At 49.5% G+C, this 16651-nt stretch overlaps 1 protein-coding gene across 3 annotated transcripts in view; it reads right to left on the reverse strand.

Annotated features, from left to right (window-relative positions):
* LOC144179217 (monocarboxylate transporter 5) overlaps window positions 1-16651 on the reverse strand; it is a 144649-nt gene that overhangs the window by 85873 nt on the left and 42125 nt on the right. The window contains exon 1 of one of the 3 annotated variants that reach the window (XM_077707488.1): window positions 8315-8387. The exons of the other annotated variants lie outside the window; for them this stretch is intronic. Coding sequence (XP_077563614.1) covers window positions 8315-8372 — 58 coding nt within the window. The 5' untranslated portion in view covers window positions 8373-8387. Of the gene's footprint in view, window positions 1-8314; window positions 8388-16651 lie in introns of those variants that run through there. 3 annotated transcript variants of the gene reach the window in all.

Genomic DNA, 16651 nt, shown 5'->3' on the forward strand with positions numbered 1-16651 from the left:
GGGACAAAATCGATGTGAAGGGCTCTACCGTACGGCACGCATCCTACGTCACGTCATTCGTGGTTTACTCCATTGCACTTAAACCTTTATTCGTTTGTTTTGTTGTTGTTGTTGAGGAACTACAAGTGGAAGGGTGGGGTCGCAGCAGTTTTAGATAACGAACCACGTCTTTTTTTTCCGGCGTGCCGTACACAAATTTAAATTATCGGCTTTGAGAAACAGCGGCCACTCTAGCTGTCGTACTTGGTTCGCGCCCCAGTGGAGAGTCTTCCAGCGGCCGTGCCGGCCTATACTCGGTGCCACGACTGCTGGCTGGCGCTGTTCATGGAAAGGGCCCAGCGGGAGACGCGCCGTTTTATGATCCCATCGCTGGGCCCTATTTATATATGTCTCGCCGTTCGCGCTGCCACCACCTAGCTGCAGTGCTGCGCGCCGCGGCCGTTGCAATCGCGGCTGCGCCACTGAAGACCCTCAAAAATAGAATTCCGACGTTGACCGTGGCCCGGACCGACGTCGAACGGCGCTGACGTTGAAGTCGCGGAGCAAGGACGCAGCGTCATTGCCCCGTCCCAGTAGTATTTGCGCAACTTATGCTCCCTCCCTTCCTCCCTTCCTCCCTCCCTCCCTCCCCCCCCCCTCTCTCTCTCTCTCTTCTCCAGATGCCCACCAGATTAACCCTTTCTACCTACCGAAATCTAAGGTCCCTTACCGAAATCCAGTCTTACACGCCAAAGTTGCACCTGGTGGTCTGTAAAACGCGAAGGAGCACGCAAGGCAGCCGATGCGTTATGCCGTAGACAACCAGTATTTGGTTAGCTTGAAGTTAACCTAATTGACGTTGCGGTAATTCACCGCCACGAGAAATGTGAGGGGGGGGGGGGGGGAGGCACCGAAAGGAACCGGTGGCCTCGGAAAACACTCAGTCGCTGTTTCAAAACTCCCGCGGCGTTAGTCAGCTGTTCAGTTGTGCTGCTTCCGCGCTTCCTCTAATGCATCCGGTTCGTCCACCCAGATAATGTCACGTTAAGTTAGGTTAGTGTCAACCATTCGGCTCTGGAGAAAATTGTCTTACAATGTTCCTCGCTCCCTGTGACCCTGCCTGGGCCCTCTCTAATTACCGGGCAATTAAAAAGTGCAGTAATGCTCTTAGTCAAGTGACCGACGATTTGTATGTGACATAGTCAACCGATAGCGTTAAAGTAGTTGTCACATCATGCACATCCCCAAACAACATTTAACATCACAGCGCCGGACTTCCGAGCGCCTGTGAGAGTGAAGCTCTCGCGCGCTAGCTCTATGACCCCATATGAACAGCGAGCCCTTGCATGAATATGCAGAGAACTGTGTGAACAGTCAGCGGCGGCTGAACTGCTCTTTCCCCTACCTTTTTGCCCCTCTCCCCCCAGCGCATCTGGCCTCCTTACCTCAATAAAGCGATTCTCTCTCTCTCTCTCTCTCTCTCTCTCTCTCTCTCTCTCTCTCTCTCTCTCTCTCTCTCTCTCTCTCTCTCTCTCTCTCTCTCTCTCTCTCTCTCTCTCTCTCTCTCTCTCTCTCTCTCTCTCTCTCTCTCCTCTCTCAGATGTGCGATCTGGCTTTTCACGACTAAAAAGCCACGTTTCCAGGCTACGAACCGTTGTTAGAGACCTTCGAAATAATTTTAGACGAATGCGGGTGCCGATTTAGCGCTCTTTCCTAATTCTCGGCCATGTGCCGCAACTCGTTAGCCGCGCTGCCACGAACCGCGGCGCAACTGTTTACCCTCTGCCTTCACCGCCGCGACGCTCCGCGAATGACAAATAGTGCGCGCGCCTGCCTACGTGACGCCTCTTCCGGCGGCGGCAACCGCAATGGAGGAAGGGATGCGCATACTACGACAGCTCTACGCCACCGCACGTGCCAGGTCGCGTGGTCTGCCGCACCATCAGCTGACTCGCCGACTGCCGGCGACCGCGCCGCGCGACGCTAGCTGCCAGCGAGCGCTCGGCGCGCGTTCTCCCTCAAATGTTCACATCCATCCATCCGTCTGGGACTGCTTCAACGGCAGGCTTCGTTTATGTGTGGACCCGGGATGTCGAAATCGCACCATTAGTACCATTACCACCACAATATACAGTAGACTCCGATTAAGACGAACTCGGTTAAGACGAACGCCATGGGTAAGACGAACTCCACTTTTGCTCTCTTGGAGCGCACACAATGCGAAAAAAGAAACCTACGCTTAAGACGAGTTTTTGATAATATTGTAACGGCGAAATTTGGCCAATATTGGTCTTCACTTCAGCAATGGTTTAACATGGCACCACCATATTAACGTTATCCTTGCCTCAGCAAACCGCTCTTTAGGACTACTCAGGCGTAATCTAAAACAAGCCCCATCTCATGTAAAAATACTTGCATATGTCACCCTTATTCGTCCAAAAATAGAATATGCCTCTGCAATCTGGGATCCTCATCAATCATATCTTACAAATAACCTCGAGTCATTACAGAACCGTGCTGCTCGCTTCATCTTTTCTGATTATTCTACATTTTCAAGCGTCACAACATTAAAACAGCGAGCTGAACTTGATAAGTTATGCGTTCGTCGCGCTCATGCTCGTCTGTCCCTTTTCCATAAAATCTACTTCCACCCAACACTTCACAGCGATTTCTTTAAGCCTCCATCAGCCATTTTTCCCCGCAGGGATCATCCCAACAAAGTTAAGCGCCCACTGTGTCACTCGTCCTTGTATGCACACTCATTCCTGCCCCACACCATATCTGACTGGAACGGTTTACCCTCACATATAGCAACTCAAACTGACATTACTAAATTTCAAGAACTGCTTCGCCAACCGTGATGATTTGAATTGTACTGTTTTTTGATAGGCATTATTGTGTCCCCACCGCTGTTCTCTTTTTTGCCCTTCATCGTTTTTCTGTATTCAACTGTACTTAACTCATTCCGTAGAGCAATTTCCTTGTCACCGTCTTGCGCAAGCGCAATCCGTTTATTCGTTCAAATTATTTTTAACACATTGTATTCCTGCCATATTTTGTGGAATTAAATTTGCTTTTCATTTTCTTTTTTTCTTTTTTTTCTTCTCGTTCATTTCTATCTTCTTTTTTTGAACCCAGGTTTTGTTCTTTTCTACTTTTTCTATTTTGTCTAATACTGCTTGAACATGTGGTTTCAGTGCGTGTAAGCCCCCCCCTCCCCCCCTATGTAATACCCTCATTGAGGGCCTTTAGGGGTAATATGAAATAAAATAAATAAATAAATGAATATCTGCCGCTACGGTAGCATGATGATCGCAGTGAAGAAGTCGAGACGTCGAAGAAAGGTTTAAGCTCAACTTGTTTACTTTACTGATGACAGTGGCTGATCTTTAACACTTACAAATTTGAAACAGTACTCTTATTACATTAGATGAGAGAAACAGTCAATAGAGCAAGAGTACTTAACGGGACATGGCTGACTGGATCGTGGTCTCCCGGCGAAAGGACACGACGACGGGCGGCAGAGTTTCTCAAGTGAGTCCTGGTGCAGGCTGCCCGCTGCTCTCCGCCCTCCGTGAACCCGGCGGAGAGGGTTTATATTCGTTTCATGCGGACTCGTGGGAAAAAAGCGCATTCTGGCCCTACTTTCGGCAGCCAATCGGCGAGACGCTTGTAAACACCAATCAGCCATGTTCCCGCCAAAGTGAAAAGAACCAATCAAGCACAGACACAAGGTTTGAACCCGAAAAGGCGCGCTTGGAGAATTATTGGCGCAGAGAAAGTAATTCAGACAAAACACGCTAAAGAAAACAGTGTAAAAGATAGAAAGGTCGTCTGAACTACACCGAGGACCTGGAGCCCGAAAGCGACCAGCGCACACGCCACGGGGGGTATGGAACGCCGTGGCCGCGCCGAAACCCAAGCTGGCCCGATGGTCCCCCCTTACCAGCCGCGTCTTCTGTTCGGTCAGCGCGCACGCCGCATGCCTTTCTTTAAAAAAAAAAAAAAAAAAAAAAAAAAAAACAGGGCTTGACGATTGAAGAAGTATGCTACAAAATAGAAAATGGAAACTGAACGGGGCTTCGCGACAATATGAACAAAGGAACTGGGAACAAATGTTCACGGTCCCTTGAGTTCGCCTTAACAGGAGTCTGCTGTATGTATAAGTTCAATATAATTAGGAATTTGATTGATTGATTGACTGATTGATTGATTGATTGATTGATTGATTGATTGATTGATTGATTGATTGATTGATTGATTGATTGATTGATTGATTGATTGATTGATTGATTGACTGACTGACTGATTGATTGATTGATTGTAGGGTTTAACGTGCCGACGCAACGCAGGCGATTGGGTGCGCCGTAGTGGAGGGCTCCGGATTAATTTTGACCACCTGGGGATCTTTAACGTGTGCCGAAATCTCGTACACACTGGCTCGTTGAATGAATACAGTAAGGAGAGCTAGCCTGCTTGCTTTTATTTGCTTGTGTTTGGGGCAGTAACAAAAGGATTTTGTTCCCGCGACAAGTTGGACTGGGAACAAAAAAAAAAAACATTCTTAAATTTGCTTTGTGTTTGGCTAACATCTCTCTCTCCAGGTGTGCGGGGTTCACCTCGTTACGTAGCAAATTTAGTGAGAACGAAATTTTTTTAGGAAAGGAGCACGAAAGAAAAGAACTAGCAACACTTGCGAAGAATAAGGCAGAAATTCATCTATCTTTTTTTTCAACTACCCCGGTTACCTTCCGGAGATGAACAAAATAAAACCGAATACAGAATAAATAGCAACCATTATTAGAAGCGAACACAAACAAAAAAATTACCTGTTGCTTTTCTCGGTGCGAATTTTTGCCGAAAAGCAATCCTAATTTCCTCAATCCTGCACAAGTGCTTGAAAGGGAAGACGAAAGCACGGTTTCTCAAGGAAGCCGCGAACGTTTCAGAGGCGCCTGTATCCGATTAGGTGCCGCGCCTGTCAGCGCATATATGTACAATATTACACGGGATAAGAGACCGTGCAGGCCGCAAGGATTCGGCAAGTAGGCACAAGAAACCGGGATCGTTGATTGGAGCGACGAAAGGCGACGACAGCCGTGAACAGCATTCTGATGCATATGCGTGGGGCGTGTTTTCCTTTTCAGTCGAGGTCTGGAATAAGGCGCGCATTTCGCTCAGCCGACGTTCGTCTTTGAGATGCAAATGATTTGAAGGAGACGCGTGAAAGCACCCTCGGCGGCCTGTTCACGAGGGTGTGATCTACGGGCACGGTGTGTACTTGGCGCGATGGCACTTAGACGACCGCCAAGGAAGCAGGAATTTCTCACTTCGCGCGGGGACAAAAAATTGCAATAGTTGTTGAAGTTGCAGAAAGAAAATTCGAAAATCGTCCGTGCTGCAGAAGTCATGGGAGAGGGGTCACAGTTTTTGCGGAAGTAAGGCGGGTTCTTTTGTTGTTGTTTCTTTTTTTTTTTCATCCGCTACACGTCCGGATTTCATCCGCGTTTTCATCCGGATTGGGTTTCAATAAAAGTTTATCCATCATCATCATCATCATCATCATCCGCTACACTTTCATTTTCAAGCAAGGCGGGTATACGCTAAACCAGTTTTCTTCAGCACCAAATTAAATTGGATTGGTAGTCAGTTTATTTAGATATTCATAAGGTTTTATTTCGTACCGTTGTTATAACAGCTGGTCACAAGGAAATTCAGCGGCGGTCGTATTACCCTTTAGTTGCTAAGGGCAAAATGTTATGAACAACGCGTTAGCAGCATTTCTAGAGCTTGAAAAATACACTACGGCGTAGGTGAGGTGCAGACGCTGCTATATGTGGTAATGAGCGCTTATAGGAACGCTACAAGCACTTGTCGCACATAAAAAGCAACCACAGTTTGAAGGGAATACCAGAAACGAAAAATCAAGAAAGAAAGTTCGAGCTGCAGCGGAGGAAAAATGTTCCGTTACCCACCTAGTCAAATTCCACCTCATGAACGACTAGCCCACCAAGCAAAATCATTGCTGCAGTGGCCGTATTGAACTGTTCAGTGAAAGGACCAACCATAAAGGGGGCGCGTAATTTACGACGTAATCGCGCATCTGCGTAGCTTGGCGTACTCTCGCCGTACGCTCCCGCGCACAGCAAATGCATTAGTACGCGCCTGTTGCGCCAAGGTCTGTGTGAGCGCAGTGCTGCTGCAGGCTATACATGGTTTACGGCGCGGTGTCATGCCGGTATACAGCGCGAAATATGGTGTACGACTATTTTCGGACTGTACGCCATATATTACTCGACTACGCAACCTGTCAAGTGAAAGCGCTCTAGTTCGCTTTAAAGTAGCCGGCAAGCAACGCGCAGGCTTCAGTTCAAATAATACAGACGCCGCTGCACGCTCAAACAACCAACGGAAACGAAAACGCACTACACTACACCAGGGATCCACCACGAAGCCAACCAGCACGCTTCCTTAGCTAACCACACCCGCACTTTTGAAATAGAGTAAAAAATAACGGTGGCGATTGCGGGGCGCCATCTGGACGCCTTTATACGCCAGCTGCTCGTCTTAAAACTGTTCGCCCTTCGGCTCCGCTGTTGTGACGCTGTTGCTGTGTGCCGTGAAAAGCCGCACGACTTCCGCCACAGTTGTTTTAAAATGCGCGGTAACAGCCAGGGTCCCCTCCTGGCCCTTTTTCTTTCTCTCCCCCGTCCCTCACGAAGTGAAAAACTGCTGCCGCCGCTGTTGAAGGATACGCAGCGCTTGAAAATAGCTGCGGAGTATGCTCTTCCAATTCACGCCTTTGGGGCTTGACGCAAACGATAGTGCGAAAAGAAGGCAAAGGAAATGCACGTAGAGTTTAACCAGAACACCACGTTGATTTCGCGACGGCGAGGGCCCTTTAAAATAACCCAGCGTATTGGCTCAATGTGCGACAGACCGGCTCCGAAGGAACTATATCGTCCGAGGCGTAGTATGTATACGTGCTAAGGATTGTGTTCAGTCTCTTACCCCTCCGCGTCTATAAATACTCCTCAGGTAAATAATGTGTCTGAAGGTCAGCAGCTCGTTTCTCTGTTTAACCGAGCCGCGCAAGTTGCACGTTTAAAGGACGGATAAACTGAGGGTTAATCCCCAAGGTTGGGTGATGATGCCTGAACACCCCCCCCCCCCCCCCCCTTCACGCTGTATTCACTCAAACTCAGACTCAAAACGCTCACCTGTACTCAAAATAACCCGTACTCACTTATCACATACTCATTTGTAATCGCACTCACTTGTACTCTAACTCATTCTTCCTCGTACTTCTTACGTATTCACACTCAATCTGTACTCACGATTACTCGTGCTCAACCAATCTGTACTCACTGGTACTCGCACACACTTGCACTCTACCTCAATATTTCTCAGACACCTCACGAGTATTCGTACGCAATTTGTAATCATTCGTACTCAACCTGTACTCACGAGTACTCGTACTCAGCCAATTTTTACTCACTTGTACACTTAAACAATCTGTACTCACTCGCAGCCGTACTCCATCTCGTACTCGTATGCACTCACTTGCGCTTAATCTGTACTCACATTTAAGTGTTTCTATTACTTTTTTCTCGCAATAAATCACTTGCATTTACGCGCTGCACTGTGGCTTTGGTCCTCCTGGTTCCCTTCTCACCATTGCGTCTCACTGAAACCGGCGGAAGATTTTCTGGTTACCGATTCTGAAGACCGACAAAGAGTGGACTCAGCGTGCAGTGTACATGCAAGCAGTCTCCTGCACCCCTCCCTTCGAACAATTTCAACGAAGAAATTGCAGCGGAGCCACCCATGCCTGCCCGGGCTTCCACTATGGCAACCCATGACGAACAATTGCCGAGAGCGGCAACACCAAGGAATAGGGAATGGAGACAGTCGCAGTTTTCCCTCTTGACACCTTATTTTACCTCCCTTTGAGGGGCGCCGCGAAGTGGGTGAGACTCGCGCACACGCCGCGAGACTCGCGCGCGTGATCAAACCCGGAAGTTTGCACAAGCGAGTACAGTACTCATGAGTACTACTCGCGAGTACATGTGCTCACGTCTGTACTCATTCGTCATCGTACTCACTTTTTTCTAGGTCTGTATACTCACTCATCATCGCACTCACTCGTGAGTTTGAGTACAAATCAATGTGAGTACTCATGAGTGAGCACTCCAAACTATGCCTGGCAGTCTAGCCCAACATTTCCGTCTCAACAATAAATAGCAACCCACCAACCCTCGAGGTAAAGCGCGGCGTCACCCATTTGTACGAATTTCGCGGACCACTGCATAGTTATCAAACATCGACTACTTACCCACTGAGCTGTAATGGCTTGACAGTTTTCCCGTATCCCCTTGTCCGTCTTTGTCCATTTCCTTGTCCACGCAAGTTGCACTCGCGGCATTCAACAACACCTGCTCCCTATATACCGCGAATCATCTTCCCATCTCGTCCATCTAAGCCTCCCACCCCTATATACTGGCCTGTACTCCTTGGCACCGCTTAAGTACACCTCAGCCGTTTTCTCTGCAGCTCCTCCGGTGCACAGTCCCCTAGTTTTTTTGTAATCTCAGCTGGAGTGCCCTCCACTCGCGTTTGCTCACCAATCCGTACTATCGTCTTCTTATCTCGGAGTGTATTTTTTTACAGATAGAATAATGCGCTAAGCAAGCAGGCGCATTGAATTGTGCAGCGGAAAATGAATGGCGTTGGATGTCGGAAATGGTGGAATTTGAAGTAACGCATAGCGCAAAACCGTCTTCGGCGATTGCTACCTGTTGACGTATGCCCGCCGCGTACCGGAAACACATTGGGGTGTTTATAATGCAAAATATCCTCCCCCCCCCCCCCCACCAAAAAAAAAAATCAAAAAACAAATTGACCACAAATAATCAAGCCGCGCCCTCTGCGCTCTATTGCTACGTTAATCGCTAGTTCACCTCAGTAGAACAGTTTTTACCAATTTTCCCGAAGTCCTTAAATTACTCGCTCGCACATTTAATGACTAACGGGAAAAGGCCACTACAAACGACTAACGAGAAACCAATGCAAACACGGCGATTGCAGACCGAAGAAGTGCGTGGAGCCGACGAAGAGCTGACGAAAAGAGACAATCAGCATTATAAGTAAGGATCTAATTCAGCACCAGGAGGTGCAGTGTCATCAGAGAGAACTAAAAAAAAAGCCCAAGCAAGCAAAATCAACCGTGCCACTTTGCTGAGCATTGGCAGGTAGCTATCTATAATGCCAGTAATGGCCGAACAGCAGGTGCACGAAAGGTCACGATAAACATGGTAAAGAACTTGAAGCACGGCTATGCTGTCTTCAGCTGCGTTACGGGCCAGAACCGAGACCGGAGTCCACCATGTTTTGCCCATTGTTCTCTGGGGTGACACCCCTATGCGCGTGCACCGCAAATGGCTGGTCGTCTGCCCACCATCCTTGATTTCCCTGCCCACAAGCGCTACTCAACGTAGTCAACGTAGTGATGATCCACTGCCTGGCCGCGAATAAGTTTCATTCCCTCATAGTTTTCTGCTCCTTCGTCCTCGGGTTGCCTTGTACTCTCGCGTATAATATGCCGTACGCTATAACTTTGCGCACACACGTTTATCGTTGCCCTTGTCGTCATCATCATCGTCGTCGTCATCTTAAGATACGTATCTCGTTCTACGGCTCAAGGGCAGCGGAGGTCAAAGGGCGCCAAATGCTAGCTCGCCATACTCATCGCTTTTTCTCCTCATGTACATCCGGCGTAGCAAGGAGGGCGGTTTTGCTCGGCTAACATTGCCAGTAGCATTGAAGATCACATTATCTTTATCTTTCCTCTTCAGGTGTCCACCACTCTATTATGCATGTTCTGAGCATCAGAGCTGCAATGCTCGTCTTTTCAAACTCAGTTGGAGTGCCCTCCACTCGTGTTTCCCGCCCAACCTGCGTTGATCTCTCCATATCTCAAAGTGCACTGTTCTGCAGATAAAATACTGCTCCAAGCAAGCTAGCAGTTACCGTAACTCGGACAGTCTTGGGCAAAAAGATCCCCGTGAATGTCCAGAACGGCGTCTATCGAAAGCATCCCATAAAGACGTCACACAGATCGCGAATAGCATAGTTAAAGTACTTGAAGGGCGGCTATTCAGTCTCTACCTTTTCACGATGAAGATGCACCAAAAGAGTATTTGCGTCTCTTTCGCTCCACAGCGCGTCCAGGTCATGCGTAACAAGATACGCCTCGTTACAATGCTTTAAAAAATACGGGAAGAAACTTCCGCCATTTTTTTAGGGTTACATCATCAATTGAAACAAAAGAAATAAGTAAAATATAGTGGAAACGAAAAAGATGGGTGGATCCCACATGTGGGAATCGACGTACAGCGAAGTTCTTAATAAACCACGATTTTCGCGTTCCATGGCCGCCTAGTGCTGTTCCGCTCGTCGCTTCTGGGCATAGGGCTCACGACGCTCATCGTCTCGCATAGCCACCAAGCGTCGTTGCCTTGCCTTCCGCGCGACGCTTCTTTCGGGTCCGGGTGTTCTCCACGCTCAGTCAACGTTTTGGAGCGATTTTACTGGCGCGTGTTTACGCGCCCCTTTCACATATACGCGGCCAGCACGCTCTCGATATGTAGTTTAGAAGGACTTGTTGGGCGAGTTGGTGCGTATTCTCAAACGGGGTAGACGGCGCGAAGGAGTAGTCTAAGAACGTTGACACAGAGTGTACCTATCTCTGTGTGGCGTCTTCCTCAGCGCCGTCTACCCCGTTTGAGAATACGCTCTCGAGACGCGAGCTACAAGCGCAGTGCACGTGTAATGCACGCAAACGCCGTCCGGCGATGCACGGAGGCGAGCGCCATCTAGACTCTAGTGGTGTTACGAGAAACCCGGCGCATGCGAGCGACACCCCGGCCGCCATGCAGTTAAAGGGACACTGAAGTGAATTTTTCAAGCTCCCGTTTTTGCTTGCACTGCGTAGACTGGCTCAAATTAGCCCACTTTTCATCGTTTATCCGGTTGACAAGTCGGTAATTATTTTACAAAGCGCGAAAGAAGAAAAACTACCATGCGCGGTTTGCGGCGGCCGCACCAACTAAGGCTGTGACGTTGAGAGGAGGGGCGCCGTGATTGGACGATGCCCAAGGTTAGCAATCACACAAGTTTCGGTTTCGGTTCTGTAAAACATAACCAATGGCTTTGTTGGATGGGCATTCTCAATATCTCAGTAATCATCGTACCGCGCTTCTGCCATGTTGTCGGCTGTAAAATGCACAAGATAAGCCTCCCAGGACGGCTTGTAGCCGTAGCATTCACTAGCCGAGACCTACGCAGTGCATGAACGCCCTCCGCGTACCCGCAGACGCCCAAATGTCATGCGCTTTTCCCCCATATTTGGAGCTTGCCTCCCTCATGCCTGTATCGTAAAAAGCGTGTTCGCACCAGGCCAAGGGTCTGTTCATTCTGGCCTGTGCCCACTGCCTACAAGCAGTCGGTGCTTATGGAAACAGCACGCCAACGAGAACTCGCTAGCGCGCCAGTGCCAGCCTGCGCGCGTTTTGTGAACTAGTTCGTGTAGCCATGAACGTTGCGGCCCCCCAAAAAAGTGAACTCAATATAGAAAACATCGGCGGAAAACAAAAAAGTTAACTTACAAAAAAAAAAAAAGCACGTACCCGCGGGGATTCGAACTCGTGACTCGCAAAACATTTGCAATGAATTCCTAGCGCCCCACACTGCTAGGCCACGGAGCGGGACGGGGATACCTTGCTAATATAGGGTATATATTGTACAACCGGTTTACACTTTTATTTAGTTTTGGCATTTCAAGCCGCTTAGGTGACTATTTGTTGTACTGCGATCGTGCAGTAAGCGTCGCCCGAGTTTCCACAGTAGCTCACGTCTAGCAATTGCATTTCGTAGACGGAAAAGCGTTCGCAGATGCGTAGTCGTGCTGCTGACCGCTGTGCTTGTTCGCCCAGCGCAAAAAAGTGCTTCCCGCGCCCTAGTTTTACGCTGTACGGTAAAAATATCAATTGATTTTATTTGCTTAGTACCTATATTGACTTCGCTGACTCTTCTCCCGCCTTCAAGAGGCCTTATATTTTCCTACTGGCGTACCAGTCAGCGAAGTGTCGCATGTGCAGCGCTTGTGTGAAGCGACCTTGACTTGGAGCTAGATACAGTGTACAAACAAACCAAGTAAAGAAAGGCACATTCTTCCATTCACAAACGTCTCCTGGCTTCGTTTCAACTAAGCGAACGAATTGCGACCAAGCAATTTTTTTTAACCTCCTTGATTGCGACGACCCGCCGGCGGCCGGCGGACGAAACGCTGGGCCGACTGACTCTGTCGGCCGGGGAGCCGTGCAGTAGCGCAGCCGTGGCGCAGCCAATTGCCAGCTCATCCCCTCCTGACGTCACACGAAAACGCCACAGAAAATGGGTGAGCGTAAAGAGAGGAGGACAGCGTTTTCGAATTAGTTTTTCTACTAAATAAAATCGCGTAAACGCGCCTAGAGTGGTCGAAACATGGCCTGGGGACTCCGGACTACAATTTGCGCTAGTAATCCCACAATGTTTACATATCACTTCAGTGTCCCTTTAATCGGCAGCGCTCGGAAAGCCGTGAGAAGAGGCAAAGAAAGCTGGGCTTTAAAAAATGGTAACTATTACATCCTTCGTGACCAACATCCAGTACACTCACATTCGCTACGCACCCCCTCCCCTTCAAAAAATTAAAGCCATTCCGCTCAATGTGAAAGCTGTCGGAAATGCAGAGCAGTGATTCGCCATAATGGGCTGTAGCGCCATTGCCCGCGCACTGCTACCACACAATGCAATTCAAATTTTCCGCTTTGGCAGTGCTTGCGCGCCCCCTGCCTCAAACTGCGCCAGCAGGAGTTATATTCTTTTCGTGCTTGTTTTTCCTCCCGCACACGCCGGTGGTGCACTGCCACTTTTTTCCGCTTACGTAAAAACCAACCCAATGAGCGTTCCGAACTAAATGAACGCGGGCGCTGCTGGTTAATCACGTATGTTTTGCCTCAAATGTACCTACAGTTTTCTTGGCTCCAGACAACGGGGAGATGTGTGACAAGCGCCAGCGGTTCCGAGTTTCCAACGCTTCTGACTATATAAACCGCTTGGCTTTCGAAGCCTCTGGGTTACGCCGCGACGACAGCCGCTACGATGGAACGCCGTGTGGCTCTACTTGGGTCCAGCGAGCGAGTTACGACGACAAAGCGAGCCCTAAAGTGTTCTGCACTTAAAGAAAAAAGCAACTACAACGTTGTTTTCTTCCTGGCTAAAACAACTCACGCAAGTTAAAATAACGCTGGCCACACACGCGGTTGTGTCGGCATTGCGGAGCCGGCACAGCCGCTGTAATCGAGCGCAGCCCCACGAGCCAGGAAGTTTCATTTTTGCGTTTTGTTCGCGGCTTGCGGAAGGACGGCAGCTCCCGGGCACGCACAGCCCGCACCCGCGGTTATGCCCGCATACCGCCCCGTCAGGACGTTGTGCAAGCCGTATACGCTTTGCCCTTCAGCGCACATGGCGTGCTTTTGCCCGTTCCTCCCTCCTCCACCTCGGCCTCTTGCCTCCGGCCGGTTCGAACCGCGTCTCGCGTTGCCGGGCTCGGGTTGCTTGCAGGAAACGTCGCAACAGGCAACACCGCGCGTCCACGTGCCGTTGGATAACTGCCGCGAGCAGCCCGGCCGCGAGGTTGATCTTTTAAGTGCATGCACAGCTATAGGGGCTCGCCTTGTCGTCGTAGCTTGCTGTCACGGTCGATGTCGAACGACTGCCGGAATCAGGTAGCGCCGCGAGATTACGGACCCAAGTAGAGCCCGGCGTGCCCGTCATAGGGCGTGTCCTGCCGAGGCTTCGAAAACCAAGCGGTTTAAACAGCATCAACCGTTCGAAACTCGTCAAACGCTAGCGCTTGTAACAGATCTCCCCGTTGTTTAATGCAAAAAAAAAAGTTAAGGTACATTTGACGCAAAACATACGTAATTAACCGGCAGCACCCGCGTTTATTAGTTCGGAACGCTCGTTGGGTTGGTTTTAAGTGCGAATGCACTTCTTAAGCGAGCCTGAATCGTCCGCCACCGTAGTCCGCATAGCAACAGCTGCAGGTGCGCGCGCTCCTCGTCTTCCTTAGCAACGGGGGGAGATGGGCGCGCGCTGCCTGGCCGCTGACATGGCACATACTCACGTGGGGGATTGGCCAGGAATCGGGCGTGAGAAGGGCTAATGCACCCGCTTAAAGGAGTACTGACACGAAATTTCAAAGATGGGCGCGCGCTGCCTGGCCGCTGACATGGCACATACCCACGTGGGGGACTGGCCAGGAATCGGGCGTGAGAAGGGCTAATGCACCTGCTTAAAGGAGTACTGACACGAAATTTCAAAGCTGAGATCCGCTCTAGCAATCAAGTACAACGACAACACAAATAGGTGTCTGTGAATAAATGCATCTTTCTTTCTTTGTAGTTGTGTGTGTGTGTGTGATCTCTCTTTCGCGAACATTACCGAACCGCGCAAATTCAACTCGTGCATTCGCACTTTCACATTCTTCCCCTCGGGGAAATGCGGGGAATTTTTGGCGATAGTAAGCGAAAAAAAAAAAAAAAAGTGGCAGTGCAACGCCGGCATATGCGGGAGGAAAAGTAAGCACAAAAAGAACAGAACTCCGGCCAGCGCTGTGTCACGCAGGGGGAGCGCGAGCATTACAGAGGCGGGAAATTTGAATTGCTTTGGGTGGTGGCAATGAGCGGATAACGGCGCTACAGCCCATTATGGCAAATCACTGTCTCTGCACTTCCGTAAGCTTTCGCGTTGAGTTGAACGGTTTTAATTTTATACGTAACAATCGCGCAGGGGCGCCAGTTTGAGCGGATGTGTTGCGCGTATCCCTATGATGTGCCAGCACTGCCACCTCTCGCGTGTCTTGCGTACCTCTAGCGGCTAACGTTAAAAACCTTTCCAGTTTTACCAGCGGTCTGTTAACCCGGTTGCGGTCTGGGCACTTTGAAAGAACTACAAGTGAAACGTCACTGCTCCCACCGCACCTGTCGCAGCAAGCGTTGGAGAATCAAATAACTATGAAGTGGCTAAAGTGAAAACTAAAGTTCCGGCTAAACTAAAGGCTAAAGTTCCGGGACAAGAGAGTCCGACATTTTTGTCTGAAAGTTCTTGCGAAAGTTCTTCCCACCTCAGTAAACATTTCCTGATGTCGTGCTTTTCCTCGAGGAAAGGAATACGTCAATGAGCAGAAAATATTACGTCATTCACGACGAAACGTCGGCAACACAATGCATGCAAGAATGAGATATGTCTTCGCCTGTGGTGTAAAGACAAAAAATTACCCCACCTTCCCGCGAGGGGAACCCTGTGGAAATGCGACGCATCTTGGGGGTTCACTTGGTGTTTCCGTAGGGTTAATTCTCTAATTGCGTGAAACGTGTGAGGAACGCGTATGATGTGTTCTTTATTTAACACGCGGCGTAACGTTAACGATGACGGCTTTGTGGTCGCTAAAGTGTACGGGTAGTGGATGGTGAAGTAACGGGACCACCACGAAATTTGCTGCGAATATCAAGTCTATGCACGTGCCCGAAATCGGAACGCCGGTGCTGGAACGACCGCGGATGTGACGCAACGTGGCGCGGCTATGACGCAACACAATCCAACACAATCCACTTTAATCCAATCCAAGCCAAGCCAACCCAATCGAATCCAAACCAATGCCCCTCGCGAGAGAGTGTTCGCTATCGGAGAGGAGAGGGGGTGAGTGGCGGAGAGCGCAGCTCGCGCGGCGAGGAGAATGGGGGAGGGGTGTGGACGGACAACAACAACGCCGTATGGAGGGAAAAGGCAAGTGAATGAGATGCAGTCGCATCTAAAATATTTTGCTTCAGTCATTTAAAGGTACGTGGAATGTCTCATTACTTATGAACCGCTAAAAGACTGCTTTTATTTAAGGCTGTTGGGAAGGGTAGATAACAAATTCCTCGAGGCACTTTAGTCCACTTACGTGCTTTGAAGGCGAAAGCCTGGGGACACTTATCGAGGACGTCTTTACTGCTACATTGTATTCGCGTACCTTTTTGCAGCGAAGCCGTTAGCCTGTCGTTGGACGGCAAATTTCGTGTCGTAAACAAGAAAACCAGGAAGGACCCAGCAGTTTTCCCCCAAGACGCCGAGCGCATGCGTCAGCCTAATCAGGCATACAACGTGGAGCTCAGAATTCGTACAAACCACCTACAAAACAAATATCGAAACGGCATTATAAATTATAAGGCGCCTGCGAGCAATGGGAGCACCCTACGTGTGTTCCTGGTAGAGATGATGTTTGCAGATTATTTTTGAAGGCTAGGCAGGATTAGTGTCACTAAATAGAGCAATTCTTGCCCAAGACGCCGAGCGCCTGCGTCAGGCTATAGGCAGGACCCAGCATTTGCCGCCGGGGAAGCCGAGCGCAAGCGAGAAGCCCGCCAAGACTACCAGAAACATCTCATACTTTCCCCATCAGCGTTTATAGTGTACAACAGCTTCGCTGGACATCCACTTTCGTATAGGGCGGGATGGCGATTATTTTTCGCGCTTTCGTTTCTTCGCTTTGGCCCGATTCGCTTCCCCAGGCTCCTTTGTTGCT

The sequence above is a fragment of the Haemaphysalis longicornis genome, unplaced genomic scaffold (genome assembly GCF_048455015.1).
Source record: "Haemaphysalis longicornis isolate Haplotype H1 unplaced genomic scaffold, Haemaphysalis longicornis Haplotype H1 scaffold_4, whole genome shotgun sequence".
NCBI classification, from domain to species: Eukaryota; Metazoa; Arthropoda; class Arachnida; order Ixodida; family Ixodidae; genus Haemaphysalis; species Haemaphysalis longicornis.